Genomic DNA, 23,735 nt, shown 5'->3' with positions numbered 1-23,735 from the left:
TTGATCATGCTCAGCTGGTGTCATCCACGTGTTAATGTTGTCAGTGTTGTTGATATTATTAACATTTAATGTTTCACACTTTTAGGGTACAGAAAGCTGCTAAGGAGGCCCACAGAAATGGCGCAGTGGGCAGTGGCACTTCTGACGAGGCCGGGGAGGTGAAGCAGGTTGGCGCTCGCCACGGTCCCACCCCGAAGAGAGTGAAAATGAGTGACGGAGCAGAAATTGCTGCAGGCGTCAGTAAAGCGAAGGACCGCGAAGGTGCGCCTCATCGATTACTCCGTGCAATTTTCTGCTGACAGCTGCCACTGAAACATTAGCGCTATTAATGACAAATGTTGCTAAAGTACTTAGCCTTTGTTTCTTTCTTTTATTGCCATCATCATTCTTCTTTCTCTTTCGTTTCAGGCTGGCCAGCTAAGGACTACATTTAAGCCAATGAGGTAGCTCTGTGCCTTTAGCAATGTTCCATTTCTTCATTTTTCCCCCTTCTCCTCTTCTGCTGTCAGTGTTCTTCCTTTATTTTTTATCTATAACTATTTTGCTTCTGTATTTTGTTCTCTCTTCAATTTCTTGCTTATTTGTGCCGTTAACTTCTTGGTAATCGTGCATTTTCCTAAGAAAGTTGGGATTACCTTTTAATTTTTTTCAAAATATTGTCTGATTTTTCTTGACTCGGCACTCATCCATTGAATGTGCCCCTGGAATGTTAATTTGTATTTCCTTACATTGTGTGCCTGACAGCAAATTACGTACACTGAGAAGTAGTACAGCTAATCTATACATTTTATAATTTTATACTTGGCTAGAGCAGCAACTGTTGGATGAAATCTTCTTGTAAATATAAGAAACACCCAGTCAGTTACAAAATGGAAGGTTTATTAAAACTCCTTTACCGTGGTTTCAACATTTATAAAAACATCATCTTCAGAAGGAAATATTGACAACTGGATTACGTGTTATGGCAGAGGTACATTAAAATATAACCGAAGGCGACTGTCAGATATAAAATTTCACGTCCATAATAATTCAGACAATCATAACATAATTGTGTTGTTTAGTATTCTGTCATCATTATATAGCTAGTGCACAACCATGTTGTACATGTTTTAATTATTATGAAGGTGAAATTTTGTATTATACTCACTTCTTTCAGTATATTTTAACATACCTCTGCTGCAACTTGTAATCCAGTTGTCTGTATTTCCTTCTGAAGAAGACATTTTTATAAACATTGAAACCACAGTAAAAGGAGTTTTATAAAACCTTCCATTTTACAAGAACATTTCTGCTTTCTCAGAACCCTTTGCAAACTGTGGTAGCAAAGAAATCGGCTATTAACTGTTTACATCTCTTTCACCTTTCTATAATGTGGTTTCAGTAGTGAGTAATTCGCAGTAATAAATAATTCAGTGTGTCAAGAAATTGACTAAAACTGAAAAGCACAGAACTAACATTTTATGCAATGATCTTCATAATCCTACTTAAAATCTCATCACACCAGTGACAGTGTTTATTCATAAATGGTGTGTGATTGGCTTATTCCATCTTCGTTCGTTTCCTGTAGTTGCACACGATTTAGTTGTCTCAGAATGCCAGCTTTTGAGAGTTCTGCATATTTATTTGCATCTGGAAATTTTGATTTGACTTGTCGACTACTGACGTCAAGTGGTTATTAAGTATTTTGCACAACTCCAGTGGATCGCTAATACTTTTGTTCTCACAGGAGACAGGTGTAGACAGCATAACCGTTATTACGAGGGGAGATCAGAAACATACGCACAATAATTTTATTGCCAAAAAGTTTAATAGGTACCTAAACAAAAGAATTACAAATGTACTAGCAACTTTTACCTACTTGTCTACATAGTCACCAACACACTCAACACATTTATTTCATCGTGGTACCAGTTTCAATATGCCCTGTTTGTAGAAATCCATTTGGTTGGAGTATAGTTATCTGCGAACTGTTGGTTTCATTTTCTCATCTGTCGCAGAGTGTTGGCCACCTAGGAATTTCTTCACGAGACCAAACAGAAGAAAGTCCGAGGGTGCAAGGTCCGGACTGTATGTTGGATGCTGGAGCACCTCCCACTCAAATTTGGCAATTTTCTCACAAACAGGGGCATTTGTCATGGAGGGCACAAAGCAACTTACAGTTTTAATGTAGGCTGCAGCTTTGTATTCAGCAAAGTCCACCAACAGCACATCATGCATATCCCAGAGTGCTGTCACAAGCACTTTTCTAGCGGTCATTTTGAAGTTTTTTGTATTGGAGAACCAGCGTGTTTCCACTCCATAGAGGCCTGTTTGTTTCGGGCACATCATGGTACGCCCAGGACTCCTACCAGTGACGATTCCTTTCAAAAAAATTGTGCCCTTCTGCAGGTTTAACGTGTTAAGTGATCCAAGTTTGTCATCATTCGCTGGCCCTTGTGGTTGTCTGTCTTAGGCACCCAGCGAGCACTAACTTTACGAAATTTCAGCATTTCATGAACAATACCATACACCAAACCATAGGAAATGTTGAACTCCTGCAATAAGGTTCACATTTGCACACACCAGTCATTCAAAATTGCTGCCTCAATGGCTCTTACATTCTGCAGACTTGCAGCTGTTACTGGCACCCAGAGTGTATCAAATCAGCTGGTTCACAAGGCCCTCTCGGAAGAATGCACACAAACTGGAGACATTGCTACAATCCGTACAATCGTCCTCATACATGCCCAGCATGTCCCTGTGAATTTCCCGTGACTTATGCCTTTTGGCCCACATCTATCGAACTACACTTTGCCATTCGTTAAAAGTTGACAACAGTAACAGGTGCACCGAGTCTGTTTCATAGTTGATGCTTCTGTCACTAGAGCTATACATGAAAACAAAATACCCTCTGTAGTGCAAACTTCAAACTATATTGTCATTGAAGTTTCAACATTCCAGTTGCAGTATCAGGGGAGAAAAAGAATTGATGTGCTTTGCTTTCAGATCCCTACTCATACATTAGAGATCTGCAACATAAGTTCCATTCTTCTCAGTGGGTTCTCAATCTATGTTGGAACCAGTAGTTTTGTAGTTTGTAGTCAATAATCACATAATGTATCACTGTTCTTCCACAAGTGATCAGTTTCTCAGTGTCTGCCGAATTCCAGAGGCACCAACCGCAGCCGGCAGCAGGCGAGCCGCGGCAGCAGAGCAGGCAGGTCCCAGTGACATCGGGAGGAAGGCGCGCGCCTCGGTCCCCTTCCACCGGCTGCTGAGCGGGGTCACGCTGGTCATCAGTGGCTACCAGAACCCGCTGAGGGCGAACTTGCGGGAGGTCGCACTGCAGATGGGAGCCAAGTACCGCCCCGACTGGGGCCCCGGCTGCACACATCTCGTGTAAGACCAGAGACGACGACCCATCGAATTCCCACTTTTGTTAAAGTTTAAGGCTAATGGTGTGCTTCGGGTTGTTCTGCCAAATTGTTGTTTCCATTTACGTACAATATTTCAACGACCGTCACAGTTGTCTCCTTCAGATGCTGCAAGTTTTGCCATCGCATGTAGTCACTGCCCGGTCTTCGACCTGACTGTGAACTATTGTAAGTCATCTGCCACTATATATACAGGGAGCATACACCCTGAGATATTTGGGAAATCCAGTTAAAATCCAGGATTTGAGGTAACCCATGTTTCTCAGAAACATTCAGCTGCTGCAATGTAAGCTGTGTTTGTAGGTCCTTGCCTAATCATACACTTGGGGTGGGGGGAAGCCAGCAAAAGTTTTTTGATGACCAATATTATATGTCAAAGCTTAGCTTTTTATGTAGCTGTGCTGTATGTATATTAATTTGAACCATTAATTTTTCCTGTTCGGGTGTTTTTGCACTACTTAACAGTGACTTTGCTGTTGGCTGACTACATCACATGTCCAATGCTCTGAACATCTGCTGTTATTGGCTGGCAATATCATGTGACATGATCTGTGACTGGCTGACAAAAGCATTTGCAATCTCGATTTCAGTGCTTTGGAAGCTACTGTGCTGTATCTGGTGGAATTCTTGTTGCTGTATTTGATGGAATTCGTGTTTATACTTTTGTAATGCAAAAACATGCAGCTCTTTCCAAAAATATTGTTTTTTTGCTTCGTTTCGTTTCTTAAAGTTCCAGGAAATTCTATGTTGGTGTATAAAAGTTCCACCATTTAAAATATTGATAGGTTTTACAGCTCTGAGGGAAAGTATATTGCTACTTAACACAGAAAAAATGTACTTCTCATTCAGGAAAAAGTGTATTTTTAATGAGGAAATCCGGTACAAAGTCAGGAATGCAGCACATTACAGCCGATTTCGATTCCCAATGTTCCCTAGCCTGTTTGATGCTCTCTTCATGCTCACACTGATATTCTGTGAAGCACAAATTCCCTCAGCATTTTCCCACTGTAACAGGTGTGATGGCCAGCAAGATTTTAATAAATTGGTAACCGAGCACCAAGTGTTACTTAAATTGGAACATCTGTACCTATTTGTTAGGACATCCTTATTTTGATAGACTCCTTAATTCTGCCGTCCCAGAAACGTGGCATTCGCACCACAATAACGGTTGCGGCTTTCCATTGGTGTCAACTTCTTTTTCAAATATTCTCGATTTTGACTGCATCACCCGTTCAGTTTGATGATGTGAGTATCCATTCCTTTGAAACACTATTTGTAGGTTTTCTAATTCTTCAGCTAGGCTGCCTTGTTTGAAAGTGTTTTAGCTATACAGACTGGAGCCTTTAGAACTGAATTTCTTTGTGAAGGATGGTGACAGCTCGAGGCATGGCGATAGAGGTCAGTGTGAACAGGTTTCCTGCATAAATTGTAACCCAAGAGAGCCGTTTGTTCTTCCCTTAACTAACACTTCAAGGAAAGGTATTTGGCACCACAAAAACATCAAATCCAGTTTATTCACTCCCTTCGTATAAAATGAAAAGTATACTTTGTAATTTTACAGAAGATGTGAGTCTCCGAAAGCAGGGTATTTACCGCATTCTGTGTGAATATGGCGCGTCTTACTGGAGGCAGACTATCAGAACAGGTGAGGAAAGATGTGAGGAATGCCAGTGACACAGCCAATTAAAATAACCAGACAAATCTGCTGTTGCTGAGCATTGCCTCGATTATAATCATAAAATGCAATACAATGAGACCAGTATTGTGATGCAAATGCCAATTTTCTGGGTCACTGTAATTAAGAAGTCTGTAGAAATAAAGATGTCAGAAAACCTAATAAACAGGGATGGTGGTTTCAGTTTAAATAATGTTTGGGTCCGCCGCTCAGTTTATTAAAACCTTGCGGGCCATGACATCCATCAGATTTTGAAAAGACTGAGAAAATTTTCATTTAATGAAATATGAATGTGAGCTCTGAAAACGAAAAATCATCAAAGTGAGTAGTGGCTTTCAGGAATTTAACTCTGCGAGAAACATTGGCATGGGACTGACAACAGCTGACAGTCCGGTCACAGCCCGCACAGCAAGTACACGTAATGGCAAAACTTGGAGCACCTGAAGAAGACAGCTACATCAATTGTCGAAATGTGCATAAGTGGAAACAACAATTCGACAGGACACCCGGAAGCACACCATTAATCAATCACATTCACAAAATCTGATGGATCGGGGTTTAAGATGTTCGCTTTAATGAGTAGTACAAATGTGTCACTACAAGAAAGACGTTCTGAATCCCAGAGTGGTAGCCCATGGATTCATTGTGTACACATTCCAGTATGATTTTAGGAATGTATTCATTCTTCTAATTTACGTGTGGCGTAATTAATGGCTGTAATAGCAAAATTTGAGACATTTGGCCTAATACAGAGTTGTATAAAAAATAATCCTTCTCATGTTGTAGCTGCCAATGGGCAAGGAAGCTGGGGAAAAAATTATGGAACTCCATGTACCTTCTGTATTGACTCACGTTAAGCTTGTTATGTTCACTGGTGGTGTCTTACTGTTTACGAACAGATTTACGATACTGGAATTTCTTATGTTGTTTCTGTAACTGGTATCAAGCTATATGGACTGGCAGTGTCTGAAACTGTTTCTGTTGATAAACCTTTGGGTTCTAGGGATACAGTATATCTAAATAAAGTCTTGGTGATATGTGAATGGTTTAGATTAAAGCACATGATGATGATCATAAATTTAGCTGCTTTTTGATGGTAAATGTTCATGTACATTCAGCAACAGAGAGAGTGAGTGAGTGAGTGGTGGGGGGTTACACATTAATTTGAGTGTGCTGTGTAATGTTTGGGTGTGTAAGTTGATCCTCTTTTTCTCGGGTGGTCTTTGTCCATCTTATAGTGAATTCTAATAATGTACAGAAAGATCTGGTTCAGAATAATGAATTATTAGAAATAAAAGCAAAAGCACTGCGTTGTTGACAGATACACACGCAAAAGGAGCAGAGCTTTACTTTACTAGCTTTTGGAATGGAATTCCTTTCCGAAGCTGTAGGAGAAACAAACACACACACACACACACACACACACACACACACACACACACCTCTGTCTCCCTACATTGTGCTCAGTCAACTTCCAGCTCTTTCCTGTCCCACTGTTAGTGTGCTGGGGTGAGGTGGCGGTGCAGTGTGGGGTGGGGTGAACAATGGAGAGAGGTGGGAGGGGGTTGGGGGGAAGAGTCTGGCGGCTCGTGGCAGAGTGGAGAGCTTTCCTTGGGCTGGCTAGGGGTGGGGCACATGGCAGATGGCTGAGCACTCGATTTCACAGACTAGGGCATGAGATATGGAAGCACACAACTAGCTGACCTGTATTGGGTGGGGCTAACATAACTTGCTGTTCCCCCACTCACCACCAAATAGTGTGTGTGTGTGTGGGGGGGGGGGGGGGGCATGCATGGGCTCACATGCATGCACACCACCCCTTTCGCATTATTCCTGCTCAACACATGTCAGCTAGTTGGTACTGCATGTGTGTGTTTCTCCTACAGTGTGAGAAATGAATTCCATTCCAAAAGCTTGGAAAGCAGAGCTCTGTATCTTTTTTATGTGTATCTATCAACAACACAGCACTTCTGCCTTTAGATGAGTCATCTCCTTTATTTCTAAATATTTCAAATATTTCGTTACAGTGATTTCTGTCTTTCCTTTTAAAATACTGTTGCCCTGTGATGTATATAAGGAGGGATATGCTATGACTTCATACAGTCTTTATAGTTATTTGTGTTCTAAAGTGTGTGCACATATGGTTGTTTGTATCATTTAAATTTTTCCAGGTGTGCATTCCCAAACACTCCAAAATTCAACCAGGTTAAAGGACATGGAAAAATTATTCGTAAGGAGTGGGTAGAGGACTGTCACAGTCAGCGGAAAAGGCTGCCGTGGAGAAGGTTCGTGAAAATGAAACTGAAACTTAGCGAACAGTTGTATTGCAAAGAATGGTTAATGTTTTCTTCTATTTTTCCCTGTAACAGAAAAATATTGTTTATTACTTTCAGTGAATACACGTAGTATAAGATATCTCACAGCAACAGATTGTTGACAAATTAAGAAATGTATGTTTATATACAACTACTGCTTACCTCCCTAACTGTAGTTCACATTTAGTGAGAATATGTGCTGTATTGTTTTTTGCATTTTGTTCTAGATATGCCATGGCTAAGAAGGACCAGATGGGACCAGAAAGTGACACTGAAGAGGAAAATGATGGGTTTGTAGAATGTTTCAGATTGTATTAAAAGAATCAATTGACACCTTTGGTGTTGTTAACAAAACAAAAGGAAAAACAGTTTCTTGATCTTTTGCATGAATTTTTATGTTTTTACAAACAGGATTTGATAGTTTTCACCTACCCTCAGGTGGAAGCTGATTGTCACAACTGCAGTTAAAATAAGTGGAAAACAGACATAAGTTTTAAGTAAAACATTGAATTACCATACTCACGAATTCATATTAAAAATATTTTACACAAAAGTAAACCATTAATTTAAAAAGTGAAGTTCGCCATGCTGTTACAGTTGTCTAGTTTTGTCAAATATGTGCAGATAAAGTTGTGGTTAAATTTAATTTAACAAAGGAGCAAAATTTTGCTTCTTAGTTTGAAACTAAGGTGTTTATATTTCATTATGTGCTTGTAGAACACACACAGGATGTTTCTCAGATAATTTTTCGTTAGAGCAGCTCAGATTTTTGATCTCCTGCTACTCTCAATTTTAAGTGGACCAATTGCACAGCTCTGCTTACTAGATTTACATATAATTTTCCAATTTTTCTATAAACTCCACTTTTCTTCGAAGACATGTAAGTCCTGTTGTTATAAAATATGGTTCTGTATTTTCATAATTTTTAACTTTTTATCATATTTGGGGGAAGCACAATTATTTGTCACTACTGATTGGTTCATATTGACCACATACAGAAGGGATGTCTCTTTCTTTTTGTAATGTTTCTGGAGAATGTTGTTAGTTGTGTCATAATTGTTATGTGATTGACAATCTGTATTTCTGGCCACAAGTGTCATACACATCTACCAGTCTCGAACACAACTCGAGCCGGCAGAGTGTTGTTGTTGTTGTTGTTGTTGTTGTGGCCTTCAGTTCTGAGACTGATCTGATGCAGCTCTCCATCCCACCCTATCCTGTGCAACCTTCTTCATCTCCCAGTATTTACTGCAACCTACATCCTTCTGAATCTGTTAAGTGTATTCATCTCTTGGTCTCCCTCTACGATTTTCACCCTCCCCACTGCCCTCCAATGCTAAATTTGTGATCCCTTGATGCCTCAGAACATGTCCTACCAACCAGCCCCTTCTTCTTGTCAAGTTGTGCCACAAACTCCTCTTCTCCCCAATTCTATTCCATACCTCCTCATTAGTTATGTGATCTACCCATCTAATCTTCAGCAGTCTTCTGTAGCACCACACTTCAAAAGCTTCTATTCTCTTCTTGTCCAAACTATATATCGTCCATGTTTCACTTTCGTACATGGGTACACTCCATACAAATACTTTCAGAAACGACTTCCTGACACTTAAATCTGTACTCAATGTTAACAAATTTCTCTTCTTCAGAAACGCTTTCCTTGCCATTGCCAGTCTACATTTTATATCCTCTTTACTTCTACCATCACCCGTTATTTTACTCCCCAAATAGCAAAACTCCTTTACTACTTTAAGCCTCTCATTTCCTAATCTAATTCCCTCAGCATCACCCGACTTAATTCGACTACATTTCATTATCCTCGTTTTGCTTTTGTTGATGTTAATCTTATATCCTCCCTCCAAGACACTGTCCATTCCATTCAGCTGCTCTTCCAAGTCCTTTGCTGTCTCTGACAGAATTACAATGTCATCGGCGAACCTCAAAGTTATTGTTTCTTCTTCATGGATTTTAATACCTACTCCGAATTTTTCTTTTGTTTCCTTCACTGCTTGCTCAATATACAGATTGAATAACATCAGGGAGAGACTACAACTCTGTCTCACTCCCTTCCCAACCGCTGCTTCCCTTTCATGCCCCTCGACTCAACTGCCATCTGGTTTCTGTACAACATGTAAATAGCCTTTCGCTCCTTGTATTTTACCCCTGCCACCTTTAGAATTTGAAAGAGAGTATTCCAGTTAACATTGTCAAAAACTTTCTCTAAGTCTACAAATGCTAGAAAGGTAGGTTTGCCTTTCCTTAATCTTTATTCTAAGATAAGTCGTAAGGTCAGTATTGCCTCATGTGTTCCAATATTTCTACGGAATCATAACTGATCTCCCCCGAGTGATGAGACACTACTTATCAGAAGAGTAGGTGGGATCGAGATCCTTGGTGCAATGGTCAATGTAAGCAATGTTTGGTCAATCACTTTACTATTCAGATCCATTTGTAATGTTTGCATTAAGACTCAAAAAAGAAGCACTTTCCAGTTCTATTTTAAATATAATTTTATCATGCTGGCATGTTGTACCAAACACAACTAATGCACAAAAGAGCCTCATATATGAGCCAATCAGTATGTGGCTTCTTTTGCAACTAAGGTGCATTGAATGGAGAAGAACTTTTAAAGCTTTACATGAAAAATCCATTTTCTAATTTTGGAGAAGGGGAACGCATAGGTGGCTCTCACAGAGATGCAAGTGACATGTTGATCTAGACGGCCGAGCTGTGGGTCACTACTTCCAGTCCACTGAGATATTTCTGAAGATATCTTTTGAAGAGAGAAAAGGTATACCTGAAAGTAAACCAGATAACAACTGGTGCCTATTTTGGTTTCAATAGGGTTGGGAACATTGACTTGACTGTAGTAAGCAAATTCAAGCGGATTCAGGGCGACAATAGTTTGGCAGGTATGATGAGGCTCTCACTGAACAGACTAGTGTTGATAGCTGCTGTGAACCAGTTTTCAGACTAAGGGTCGCAACACCAACTCCTACAAAAGGAATCAAATTTTAGTCTGGTTGCAGAAGATGTTGTTAATTTAAGAGTTGATGTGATAATTTCAACTAATCCAAATGGTGGTTCAGAAAGCAACAAAGGAAGAGCCCAAAGATGAACTTTCCCCACATTTGAAATCACAGTTGTGGTCTTTTTTGTGCAAAATTATTTTCCTCCCTATCGTTGCAGATAGATATCGCAATGTAGTGTCGAAAAGATCAGAGTGACGCCTTTTTTTTTCAGTGTGGATCTCATCAAGGACCAACGCATGGCACGTGCGACGTCCCCTTCGCAGTCTGAGGAGTCTACCGATGAAGGTGATAACGCAGAGAGGTGAGCTGTCAGGACTGCTTTGTGTTTGCAGGGGTACTGTGTATGTGTGCTCTGTTAATCATTTTGCTCATGTTTCCAGAACAGAGCAAGTGAACACGCCGCAGCCAAACAACAAGAGGCCGAGCCTTTTCGCACCCCTGGGTGGTGACGCAGCCAAACGAGCTAGGTTGGTGAGAACGTCACACAATTAATGTAAGGAACATTGAGTACAGTCCACGAGGCCATCTTCTTTCCCAGCTCACTTGACACAGCGGCTCCCACTGTGCCGAGGAATGTCGTGACCTTTCCATTTGTTCATTTGTCACGTTCTGTAAAGCCTGGCGAGAGGCTGAACTGTCAGGGATGTGGAATGCATCTGGGCATACATTAACAAAAGACAAGTCAAGTGTAGAAACTTAACCTCTAAACTGTATTAACAGGATATTAGTAGAGAGAAGTGCTACCCGTATCCGCAGGTATTAAAATATTGTAACCTACATAACCCATTCAATATGTTGACACTCCAGTGGTAGGCGTGCAGCTGGTCTGACCTGGACCTCATAATACTGTACACATATCATAGATTATAGATTATATATAGAATAGTGACCACATTTTAATGTATCATAGTTTGTCATATTCTTGGTGAATTCCTTAATTAAGATTTCCTGTCATGATTACTGAAACTGGTTATCTGAAATTTTTGGCAAAATATTTCTTCAGCTGTATAGGAAGTCAGGTAAGTCATTTTAAAAAAGGTCATCATGTTTTACATATTCTTAAATGTTAGCTGTACATTTAATTTATCAAAAGTACATGAAAGAGCATGATGTTACATCAAGTAAATGTGCTACACTTTTCAATGTGATAAGAGTGGCATTATATACTTTTAAATATTTAAAGAGAAATGTTGCTAGTATCTCTTGATTTTATATCAGATGTTATTTCTGTCACATGTGAGCAACAAATATGAATCACATAATGGACAATATTATGAAAAGGATAGTTGCTACTCACTACATAGAGGGGATGCTGAGTCACAGATAGACGCAACAGAAAATTAGCTTTTGGCCAACAAGGCCTTCATCGGAGGTGGCATGCACGCATGTCTGCCCGTCCCTGACCCCACCCCCTGCACACACACACACACACACACACACACACACACACACACACACACACACACAACCTCAGCAGCCAGACACTACACTCGTGTGTGTGTGTGTGTGTGTGTGTGTGTGTGTGTGTGTGTGTGTGTGTGAGAGAGAGAGAGAGAGAGAGAGAGAGAGAGAGAGAGAGAGAGAGAGCGCACACAATCTTCAATGGAGGCCTTGGCTGAAAGCTCATTTTCTGACCATCATTTCGTTGTGCCTATCTGGGACTCAGCATCTCTGCCATATGGTCAGTAGCAACTATCCTTTTCATGATGTTGTTGTATTCCAGCCTGGATTAATTTTTGCCTCACATCACAGACAGTGTATTGTAGGACAGCCTTTATGTTGTGGTGTCAGATTTTGGTAAGGAACCTCTGTTACTGTAAACAAAATAGGAAAACCACTTGCACAAAAGGCAGCTGCAGGAATGATGGTGTATGTGTCACTGTGCAGGAAACCAGGACAATGCCTTTGTCGCCATATTTAGCCCTTGCTGACTTCAGCAACACATCAGGTGCAATGTAGAGGCATTCCGACTTGAATGAGTAATCTCAATGACAATTTTCATCATCATCATTATCATCAATTGTTTGTAAAGGAAGTAGGTTGTGATCAAAATTTTGACTTTTAACCACAAAGCAATTATTATTATTGGCATCCACACATATGCCCACAAGCTTTCATCCCACAGTATATATAACTCGATTTCTGCTTCCTTCTAGACTTTTGTCACTATACTATTTAGTTCAATTCGTTCTTGTATCATTTAAATTTAATCGATTAAATTTGAGAGAAAGGTGCTGCAATTGTGCTAAATAGCTGATATTTATCTCATAATAGCAGATTGATATTCACTTGATTACGATGGTATTTATAAAGAAAATAGTTGCCTGCATCTGGGAACACAAACTCCAGTGTATAGTACATTACAACTTGTCAGGCAGTTTTTCAATTACCACTCCTACTGGCCCACTAGCTGACGGAACTTTTCAATCCTTGAATCGGGGTTCGCAGATTATTTGTAGAAATAACGGGTAATGAGGTATGCCAATAATTTCCTTTTGAATTGCTTGAGGTTACCAGTTTTGTGCTTTATGTTAGTTACATATAGTTGAATACCTTTGCATTGGAGAGCATAACACCACTCTGCATTGGTCCAATCACAGTATATTCTTAATCAGATAAGTTATATGTTTCAGAGACATGTTAAGTCTCAGCTTTATCTATGATAGTGAATAGAGGCCGAAGCAATGAATTAAAATTTGTGTGTGTGCTACTGTGTTAGCCCATTAATGCCAGAGTGGCACAGTTGTTAATGTGTCTGGCTATTGAGAAGGAGAGCTGTATTTGAATCCTGACCTTGGTACAAATTTTAACTCATTCCTTCAGCCCTTATTCAATACCATACAATATATTCCATTAGAGAAAAAATATGTGGTTCAGTTCCTATTTAATAAATACAATGCACAAAGCTACATTAGAATATTTGAGATTTACGTGTTCTACCAATAGCGGCACCTGCTTCATTCCAAGTAGGTGGAGGTGTTGAGTCAGCCTCCTCTGCTTCATCGGATTCAATATTTGGTGGTTGAAGTTCGTGTTGAGACCGTGTCACAGTTTCTACCGTCATTTGATCTGATACTTCTGCAACTGTAGGTTCTTTACTGTCAGTGGCTGTCCAGTCCAAAACTTCACCTCTCAGCAAATTTCTTATTTCAATTTGAGCACCATTTAACAGTTGAACAACAGCATCATTTTCAGGTGGAATAGTGGAATGTGTTTCTTTTCTTTTGATATTTTGGCCTGAGTTTTCGCCAAGAATTCCAAAGAGTAGCAGGCTTAAGTTTATTCGATGCCAAAATGGTTCCAAAAAGGGCATCTTTAATGTTAATTTTCTTTTAAAAAATTCTCCGCTGAACAACTTGAATTAATAAACTCATGAAGAAAAGGAGCTCTTTAAAAACATTTGAAATTTTTAATTACTCCCTGATTCATTGGCTGAACGTAACATTTACCTTTTAGGTAAGTGGCAAATATATTCTCTGCAATCAATTCAGGCGTGTACAGTTATCCAGCAGCAGTACAACCCTACTGCATTCAGGCAAACTGAGGGTTTTTTAATGTTCTCTCACAGTAGGCATAATATTATGGAAAACCATTTCTTGCAAACAGTTCTGAAGTCATCCATGCGTTGGAGTGAGCTCCACAAATCACAGGAAATTTTAAAATACCTTTAAAAACTGTTAGGTTTTTGTACTTGCCAATAGCATGAGGAAAGAACATGTGGTCACCTGGGGCATTTGAGCACAATAAAACAGCCAACTGATCTTTTTTTAAACTTTGGTGCACTTTTCATCTTTACTAGTTCAAAGTTGAACTAGGCAAACAACGCCAAAGAAGGCCAGTTTCGTTGGCATTGTAGGTTTGACTAGCAATTAAGTTATAATGTTTATCCAAATTGCAAAACATGTCTTTGTATTCTTCAGCTGCATTTTGATATGCCAATTGTAACTCTCCAAATATGTCAAGCTTCCAAATTCCATGAAGACGACCACCCTTTTTTTTTCTCTCTCTCTCTTCAAAAGCATACATTGTTGACAAACCAACTTTATATTTTTGTGTAATCTTATTTCTGTTCTCAGCTTCTTCCTCAGGCCGATTAATGATGTCAGGCTTTCCTTTTATCATAAACATAATATGTTTATGTTTTACTTCCACTTTGTTTTGAGAGGTGCTTGTTTGAGAAGACTTTTCAGCAGAAGTAGGTAGTGTTACTGTAATTGTGAAACAGAACAGCACTAATCATGACTTCACTTTAAAAGCCACTTTTTAATTGGTGTAAACAATTGGTGCATGACAGAAGCTGTCGGACAGGTGACTGAAGCAATTCTAGACACTACACAACACAAAATTGTTGACCACTGCCGAGTACATCCGTATTCCACTGAAGACCTCTGAAATATTCAGTACGTGTAAAGTGATACCAGATTATTGAATGTCATGGACTGTCGGATGCTGGATAAACAGTATTGTAATATTGTACAACATAATATCAGAATTCACATCAGCCAAACTTTATTCCGCTTACACACAAATGGATACACTAAGACACTGAATACCATAAACCATTAAAGCATAGTCTAGTAGGTGAGCATACGATCATCACATAAACATATGTCTGGCCGAGAGCCCAGACAGCTGGCTTGTATAAGGTTGTTTCGCACATGACGCAATGCTTCCTACTCCATGTGTGCCAACACTAGGTGACTTCTTTATGCTGGCTGTAGAAGTGCATGCTGTTTGATTATGTGCACTCACTCTGTTGGGTTGCAACAAACACATTGTTGCCCAACTTATCCATGGACTAGACTAGCTTTAAACTTTGAAAACATACAGCTCTGCCAGTTCTGTAAAAAAAAAAGAAAAAAAAGTTCCATTGATGAAAACTGGAAAAAGTATATAAGAGACAATATAAAAACATTCAGATTCATCTCCTTTTTGCTCTAAGAGTAATTGTAAACTTTGAGGACTTGAAAATTAGTAAGTTATCATATTTTATGTACCTTAAATCACTGATTGCAATGAAATGATGTTCTGAGGTAACTTCTCACTAGAAGTGTACATTCACAAAAAAGTAACAAGCAGTGTGGAGTTTACACATTGCAGGCAGTTTTTTGAGCAATTGGGAATATTAACCTCAGAATCGCAGAGCATTTGTCCGTTTATGAAATTTGTTGGCAATAATCCATGAAGTTGCAGAACGATAGTGATATTCACAAATGGATATCCACAAATAGATATTTACAAATAAAACACTAAGAGGAAAATCTTACCTCTAGTGTAAATTTACCACAGAAGTGACTGAATCATGAAGCTGTAAAAATTCCATGACAACCTGTTCGTGGGAAAAATATAGACTAGAAGTGTTTTTAAAATGTGGGTTGAAGTCCTTTTCTCCTTAGCAACTTCGTATGTACCATAGAAAAAATTCTTGAATTGAAGTAATTAGTCAATTACAGTCTTGTAAGTGACCGGGTTGTAATCATATAAGTGTACTTGAAAATTATTTCTGTTTTCTAGTCTAAGTTGAAACTGGTTTTTATTGTAAACAACCAAAATATTAAGGAATAAATATATTGAGAAGGGAGTGTAATAATTTCGAGATCCTTAAAATGGCTGCTGCAATAGGTGCAGTTATCTAGTTCAAACAATATTCGTACTCATATATATGTTGTGTACACCATTTTCTTCCTTCAGCCCTTATGAGTTGAGAATGAAAGAAATTACAAACGTTGGAACTGACTGGGCATTGATTTAAATCAGTGAGGAAGGCTGAAACTTTGTGCCGGTCTGGGATTTGAGCATGGGTCTCGTGCTTAGGCAGTTGCTCAGACCACTTAGTCATCCAGACACAGTGGTCTTCGCAACAGCACAGACTGCCGTAGTGTGCCTCTTGTCAGACCTAAACTGTCAACCTGTTGTCCACACTCTACTAACAGAGTGAACCTTGCCTATAATCCTCATTACTCGCAACATTTTGCAGATTGCCGTAAGGGTTCGAGTGTGGTGTGCATCTGCACTGAAGAAATCATTGGCCGTCCTTGCCATAATTATATATATGTAGAGTGTGTTCTTTCAGACACTTCTGAAAGAACAGACAGCATTTTGATTTTGGTCCATCAGCCAATAGTAATTAAGACACAAAAGAATTACAGAGATCAGCTGCGAGTTGACCAATGACCTCTCCAATGCCGATGCACACCGGGCTCGACCTATTATGGGGATCGACAAAATGTCCTGAGTAACGAGGAACATTGCATTAGTAGTGTGTGGACAGTTTGAGAATTTGGGTCTGACGGGAGGCGTGCTAGGGTAGACCGTGCATTGCAATGACCACTATGTCCAAATGGCTTAGTGGTCAGATCATCTGCGTAGCACTCACAGCCAGTGCTGAATAAATTCTTTGTTTTCTTTAGCTGCAATGCTCCAGAAGATTATTCCACAAGGCAGCAAGCAGTGAAAAATATGCAAAATGAGACAACTGTCGTGTGTTCACGCCATCGCAGCAAGGGCTGCTTGTAAGGCAGAACACATTGATCTAAGTTAGGTTTTTGATTAGTCTATCCGTGTCTTGACTCCATTTTTACTTGCCGCTCTCTTGGACCCCGAGGATACACTTTGTGCTTCATTTCTTTTATGACCATTTATGTCTATTTCTGATGCTAAAAGTTCATTTCTGCTTGTTTGAAATTACATAATATGAGCATTCCTCTGAGTATGACTTAAACTATCAGCTGTGAATCACTTGTACAGCCACCAGCTGAGCCATGTTTGCTGTGGTTGATTAGTATTCTTCTGTCATTAGCAAATATTACAATTTTTGAACTGGCCTATGGATCATAAGATTGTAGAGTTTCATGACCAGAGCTAGTGTCAGCAAAATTCTTTGGGCAGTGCGTCTGCACCACGATGCTATAAAGTCAACAGTGTTTCGTCTACTACTTGTCAGGGTCACTACAGTGGTTTATGGCTACAGCTTTGTAGATGACAGTCACTGCAAAAGTCGTAGCAACTATCTTCATCTCAAAAATGTTAACGAATTAAATTTTCTGAAATGTACAAATGAAGGTTAAGGTTAGTTCATATGTAACCATTTCATGTAGGACGAAGGATGAACACACACCCCACCATAAAGATATAGCACAAGAAAAAAAGATGGAAAAAAGTTTGTATTTGAAAATGTATTTTACTGTCATTTGCAACAGTACACAGTAGTGCATTACAAACTACGTCCATTCAGTGGCATCGAGAGTCTCCTCGAGAACCCACAGTGACATAGTGTGGCATGACACTAGATGGCAGTCCTTTTCAGGAGAATGTAGTGTGAAGGGTGGCCAAAGTGAGAGATAAGGAGCCTTGCAGGATGGATGTTACCTGACTTGAATAGCACTCTTACATAAATATTGCAGTTCACTGTATAAGGACTGTGTGACAGTGCTATGAGGAGCTTATGGAATCGGTGAGAAATGCTGCTCTGCCGTACCGAACAGTTGCCTGGTGGGTAGATGCATTCAGGCGTGGCAGAGCTGCAGTGGCTGACATGCACTGATTCGGGCGGCCTGTCGGTGTGCATAGGGACTGAGCTTGTACCTAGATTGCCCAATGCTTGGAGACTGACTGAAGATGGATGCTGTTGAAATTACAGCGCCATACTGGTATTGAGAAGACAACAGTCTACAGGATTTTATGCGATGAGCCACACATGAGTAAAGTTGCTGCAAAGTGGGGTGCATCGTGCACTACGAGAAGTGGACACATTGCAAAACATGTTGTGTGCATCTAGTGTGTTACAAGGTGGAGGGAGACAATATGCTTGCAACAGTTGTCATCAAAGTGAATTTTGGGCCAGGGCCTATGGGCCAGAACTGAAATAGCAGTCCATGGAGTGGCGCTATTCCGGTTCACCACGCAGCCAGAAATTTCGTTGTCAAGTTAATAGTCATCATAGTCTATGACATTGGGGAGTGACATTGTGCCATTCTGTCTCACATGGACAAACTATTAATGGACAGTATTATTGTCACACTTTCCTGCACCGACACCCATGATGGGCTATTTGGTAGAGAAAGTGTTGAAAACATCTGCACAATGCATTAATTCTTCAGGCTAACATGGGAGCACATACTCCATGCCGAATCGGCTCACATGGTGGTGGGAAGTGTTGGAACATCCACAATATTCAGCAGACTTGTCGCCTTGCGAATATGACCTCATACCATAACTGAAAGAGCCATTGTGTGGAACACACTTTCCAGAACATGAAGACATCACCATAGCAGTGATGTGTGAGATCTGACGATTCGCTTATGACGAGGCTGCCGGTATACAGTGTCTTCAATAGTGCTGGCAGTGTGTAATGGATTCATTGGGAGATTATTTCGAGAGACTTAAAATGTCACACGGCCATGTTCCCGCCTTGTACTATTGTGTACTGTTGCAATTGGCAATAAAACACATTAGAAACAACAAAATTAGTTTTAGAATTATATATTAATACTTTTAGCTGCTGACGGGCATTGATATATATCAACAGGGACAGGTGAAAATGTGTGCCCTGTCCGGGACTCGAACCCAGGATCTCCTGCTTACATAGCAGATGCTCTATCCATCTGAGCTACCAAGGGCACAGAGTATTGTGCGACTGCAGGGACTCTATCACGCACACCTCCTGTGAGACCCACATTCTCACCTTGTGTGTCCACATACTACATTTGTAGTGTCCCTACCCAACCCACTCATTACTTGTGGAAGACAGTCTTACCAAGTCCCGTAAGATTTCAGGTAATATGTGTGCACAGAAGAGGAAGGTTGTGGCTGATATTGCCAGAACTATGTATTTATATGGATATGGTGTCCGTTCTTTTGGACATGTCAGGAAGAACAGATACCATAACCATATCCATTTAAGTACAAAATATGTTTTGTCTTTTTTGTCGTGCTGTATCTTCATGGCGGTGTGTGTGTTCATCCATCTCCCTACATGTAATGTTTACATGTGAACTGAGCTTCCATTTGCATGTTTCACAATTTTTTTAAATTTTTTGTAATATTCAAGACAAAAAATAGTAGCCATGACTTTTGTAATAGCCCTCATATTATTTGAAAATGGGTGGTTATTTGAGCAGTCTGTTTGGATTGAGTGGCATCATGAACAGGGAGGGCTATTGGATGCTTTTGCTACAAATAGTTCATCTTCATTTTTGTCAGTTGTCAGTGGACCCAGAAAAGGCAGCCTCGGCATCAACCTGACCTGCACGGTTTTCTGCAGATCACCAATGGCAGCAAAGCAAGGTGGGGGTGAGCAGCAAAAGAGGATGCGGCCTTCCCCTTCCTCCTCCACAGCAGAGGACGACGTTTACAACGCAGACACAGATGTCGACGATGATGGTTCGGGTACGCCGTCGGACAGTGACCTCCCTCCACTTCCGCAGCTTCCGGACCTCTTCCGGGGAGCAACATTCCGCTTGGGGCCGTCTCTGTTGGAAGACACCGCAGAGAAGCTGAAGAGGTACATCACGGCCTACGGCGGGTGAGTGCAGTGTAATTATGTGGGGTATGGGGAAAAGTCTGGACACCTCTAACGAGAAGAGGACCCAGTGGTGGGAACTGATTTTTTAAAACTTTGTCCACAATAATACTGATTAAGATGCCAGGTATCACACCATGCAGCCATTCATTATGGTGGCCCCTTTTTTGCAAGTAATTGACAAAAAAAATTGGAATTTTGTGTGACCCTTGATAGTGTCAAAAAACAAGAATTTTAAACATTGTTTGGGTGAGGTCTTCACATGCAGAGTCTTGGGTTCGAACCTCCTCAGCTACATTAATTATTTTTATTCAGATAACTGGTTTAAATGTGATTTTTTTAAAATTCTTATTCCTTTGCCACATCATTTCAATCACTGTATGAAATTATTCATTTGTTCTCATTGTTTCTTTATATCTTTCTTTTTTCCATTCAGTATTTTCATTAATGTGAATTTAATTGTATTTGTCTATTATAATATTTAAATACTTATAAAATGCCGATACATCAGTTTTAAAAAGCTAGTAATATTGACTGTAGAGTAGTGCCAAACATTTATTTTTTGTTACGAGATATACACTTTTTTTGGATGATTATCATCGTGCAAACATTTAAAATGTAGCCTAAATTTCTATTACACTGTGGACAAAATAATGCAAATGAAGATTTAAACGAAAGAAGGGATTTTAAGCAAAACAAAATTCTAAATGAGAAATAGGAATCATGAATCTGATAACATTAATGAAAAGATAGTATGATAAAATGAAGACATTAAATCGAAATTAATACATATTTATTATATTCACATGAGCAAAAATATTTGAAAAAATTGTCCAAATTAATAATCTTTCTTTTTGTGAATCTTAAAATTCTTTATAATTGTCTTTCCAGTTTATGCTTGAAAGTTGAAAAGCTAAACTGAGTCATCATTGTCACATTGCCCTGCTGTTGCCTATGTTTTCACACTCATTCTGAAGAAGCCAAAGTTCAGTGATATCTGTTGATACATCTTTTGTGTACAGTGTCTCCTTAATAGCGATATACTTCTCAGACCCACACATAACACTTGTGAAATGTGTTCATTGCGCATACCGGAAAACATAACAAAGAAAAACACGGTTTTGTAAAATAAAAACAGGGCTACTCATCATTTGTTTATCACAATGTTTCCAAAGTTAAAATACACAGATATACTACTACTACTTCTTCTTCTTTGCTGTGTTTTCTACCTTCCTCCACCAATTATTTCTGTTCCTGGCTTTCGTGGTTCATTCTTCTTTTCTCTGACTTGTATATATTACATCACACAATGTGTATTGTATCACACAAAAATGTCATAGCCCCTCTGCTATAGCAAGAACAAACACTGTTTATGGAACATAATACTTTATAGAAACACATAAGATACAGTGAAGTACAGGTTGTGCATAGCACTGAACACATTGACTGTACAACAGTAATCAGGTTACAGAATAGGCCGAGCACTCATTTGCTATCACTTAAATAATACCAACCCAGGTGGCCCCTATAAGTGGGTCTCTGAACTGCATGGAAACTTGATCTCTCAAGTCGTGCACATCATGAGTGAAGGTACATCACTCCTCCCTCCCAGGGGTGGGGAAACCACTTAATTAAAAACACTAGGAACAGAAATATACACGCTAACCATAGTATGCAAAAATCTTAGACAGGGCTGAAATAGTGGTTGCCACGGATGCGGACAGACAGTGCACCATGTAGAGAGATTTAGAATAAGCATCCTCTACAATGAGCCAATACCGATTTAGGAAAGGCCCAACAAAATTGACAGGAGCTGCAGCATTGGCCAGGGAGAAAGAGATGCCTATGGTGCCACCTGTTTTTGAACACAGTGGATGCGAATGGTGATAAGCCAAGTAATGTCTCACCTATGCCCGTCCAATATGAGGGCCGCTGTGGCATATCTTTGGTGCTAGAGGTCCTCCACTGACTGACATGCAGAAGCCACAGTACATTATGGCATAATGAAGCAAGAATCATAACCTGGGGAGCAGCGTCCTCTATAGCTAACAAAAGAACCCTGTTAAACACAGAAAGGCAATGCTGGAGGGAGAAGTAATTACGCAAGGTCGAGGAGGTTTTTTCAGCCAACCCTGCTGCACTAAAGAGTGTACACAGTGAAGTACAGGATCCGCAGCAGCAGCTGATGTTGTCGTGGCACTAGTGATTGGGAAACCAATGACCACATTCTTGTTCTCATTATCTAAATAGAAACAAAGCAACTTGTCCTGATCAGTGCTGTGTCCAGCTTGATCAGAAGGCAAGATAAGCCATTGGCATTGGTGTGTTACGCCATCGGCTGGTAATGGATATGATAATGATAACAGGAGATGAAGAGAGCCCACCATTGCAAACAATGCACTGCCTTGTCTGGCACTGAAGCCAAAGGGTTAAAAAGAGCAACCAACAGCTTGTGATCCATCATTGTTACGAAGGTAGACCAACAGATGCTGAGGTTCATTCAACATTGTCTGTAGCAGCAAATTGTGATATCATTTTTACTCTCACATCCAAACATTGATATTGAAAACATCATCACAGTCTTCTTCTCTGTTCCCGTCTTTCTTCTTCATGTGGGGTTGGCTTTTCTAATAATGTGGCAACTTCTGTCCTGCTGTAAGGCTTTATCTCCAATGAGGCCAAGCTTCTTCACATCACTCTGCATCCATAGACTGTAGAAATTATTTAATTCACTATTGGCAATTTTCAAGCAGTACATCAAAAGCTAAAATAATACAAAAATTAAGTACAGAGTGTTCTCCTATTTACAGAACTACTCAAATATGTCATATAAAAGCTAGATTAAAATCCTCCAACACATATCATGTCATCATCAAAAATATGCCGTTTGACTGGAGAAATACTGTAGCATCGCATGAGTGTTGTTACAGAAGAATGCTGAAGATTAGTGGCGTAGATCATGTAACTAATGAGGAGATACCGACAGAATTGAGGAGAAGAATAATTTGTGGCACAACTTGACAAGATCGGTTGGTAGGACACATCCCGAGGCATCAAGTGATCACCAGTGCAGTACTGGAGGGAAGCATGGAGGGTAAAAATCGGTAGAGGGAGACCAAAAGATGAATACACTAAGCATATCCAGAAGGATGTAGATTGCAGTGGTTACTTAGAGATGAAGTAGCTTGGAGAGCTGCATCCAACCAGCCTCTTGACTGAAGACGACGAAAACAGCAACAACAACAACAACAACAACAACAGATATGACTGTGAAGCTCTGTACATCATGAGATGACGTAAATTACATGAAATATTACCAATGTTAACATCATTCACGTTAATTTTTACAGATAATGTTCTAGCTCACTGCTAACATGTAAACAAAGGCGATTGGTGCAAAAATACATTCACAACTCAAGACCTACTTTTTTATTCCTCGGTTCTACAGCCCTTGAAGGCCCTGGGCCTGCATCACAATATCCTGCCATTCTATCCGATCCATGGCTTTCCGTCTCCATCCTCTTGACACCCAGCTTTTTCATGTCTTCTTCAACTCCATCTACACATCTGCCTCCAGCCTTGCCATCAAAAATCCTCTTGCATGCTCTGTCTTCTTCCATTCTGACCATGTGCCCTGCCCACTGCAGTCTTCTTATTTTAATGGTAGTGACAATGTCAGGTTCTTCAAAAAGCTGTTGTAGTTCTGTATTTGTGCAAATGCGCCAACTATCTTGATCATATATTGGGCCATATATTTTACGTAGCACTTTCTCTCCCATA

At 39.9% G+C, this 23,735-nt stretch overlaps 1 protein-coding gene across 2 annotated transcripts in view; it reads left to right on the top strand.

Annotated features, from left to right (window-relative positions):
- The window catches only part of LOC126292218 (DNA repair protein XRCC1-like), a 73,678-nt gene that overhangs the window by 24,279 nt on the left and 25,664 nt on the right, over nucleotides 1–23,735 (top strand). For both annotated transcript variants that reach the window (XM_049986083.1, XM_049986084.1), the window contains exons 6-12: nucleotides 86–261; nucleotides 3,150–3,378; nucleotides 7,260–7,373; nucleotides 7,631–7,693; nucleotides 10,647–10,736; nucleotides 10,816–10,902; nucleotides 19,698–19,958. In XM_049986083.1, coding sequence (XP_049842040.1) covers nucleotides 86–261; nucleotides 3,150–3,378; nucleotides 7,260–7,373; nucleotides 7,631–7,693; nucleotides 10,647–10,736; nucleotides 10,816–10,902; nucleotides 19,698–19,958 — 1,020 coding nt within the window. The remainder of the gene's footprint in view (nucleotides 1–85; nucleotides 262–3,149; nucleotides 3,379–7,259; nucleotides 7,374–7,630; nucleotides 7,694–10,646; nucleotides 10,737–10,815; nucleotides 10,903–19,697; nucleotides 19,959–23,735) is intronic.

The sequence above is a fragment of the Schistocerca gregaria genome, chromosome 9 (genome assembly GCF_023897955.1).
Source record: "Schistocerca gregaria isolate iqSchGreg1 chromosome 9, iqSchGreg1.2, whole genome shotgun sequence".
NCBI classification, from domain to species: domain Eukaryota; kingdom Metazoa; phylum Arthropoda; class Insecta; order Orthoptera; family Acrididae; genus Schistocerca; species Schistocerca gregaria.
This window is presented reverse-complemented; position numbering and strand designations above follow the sequence as displayed.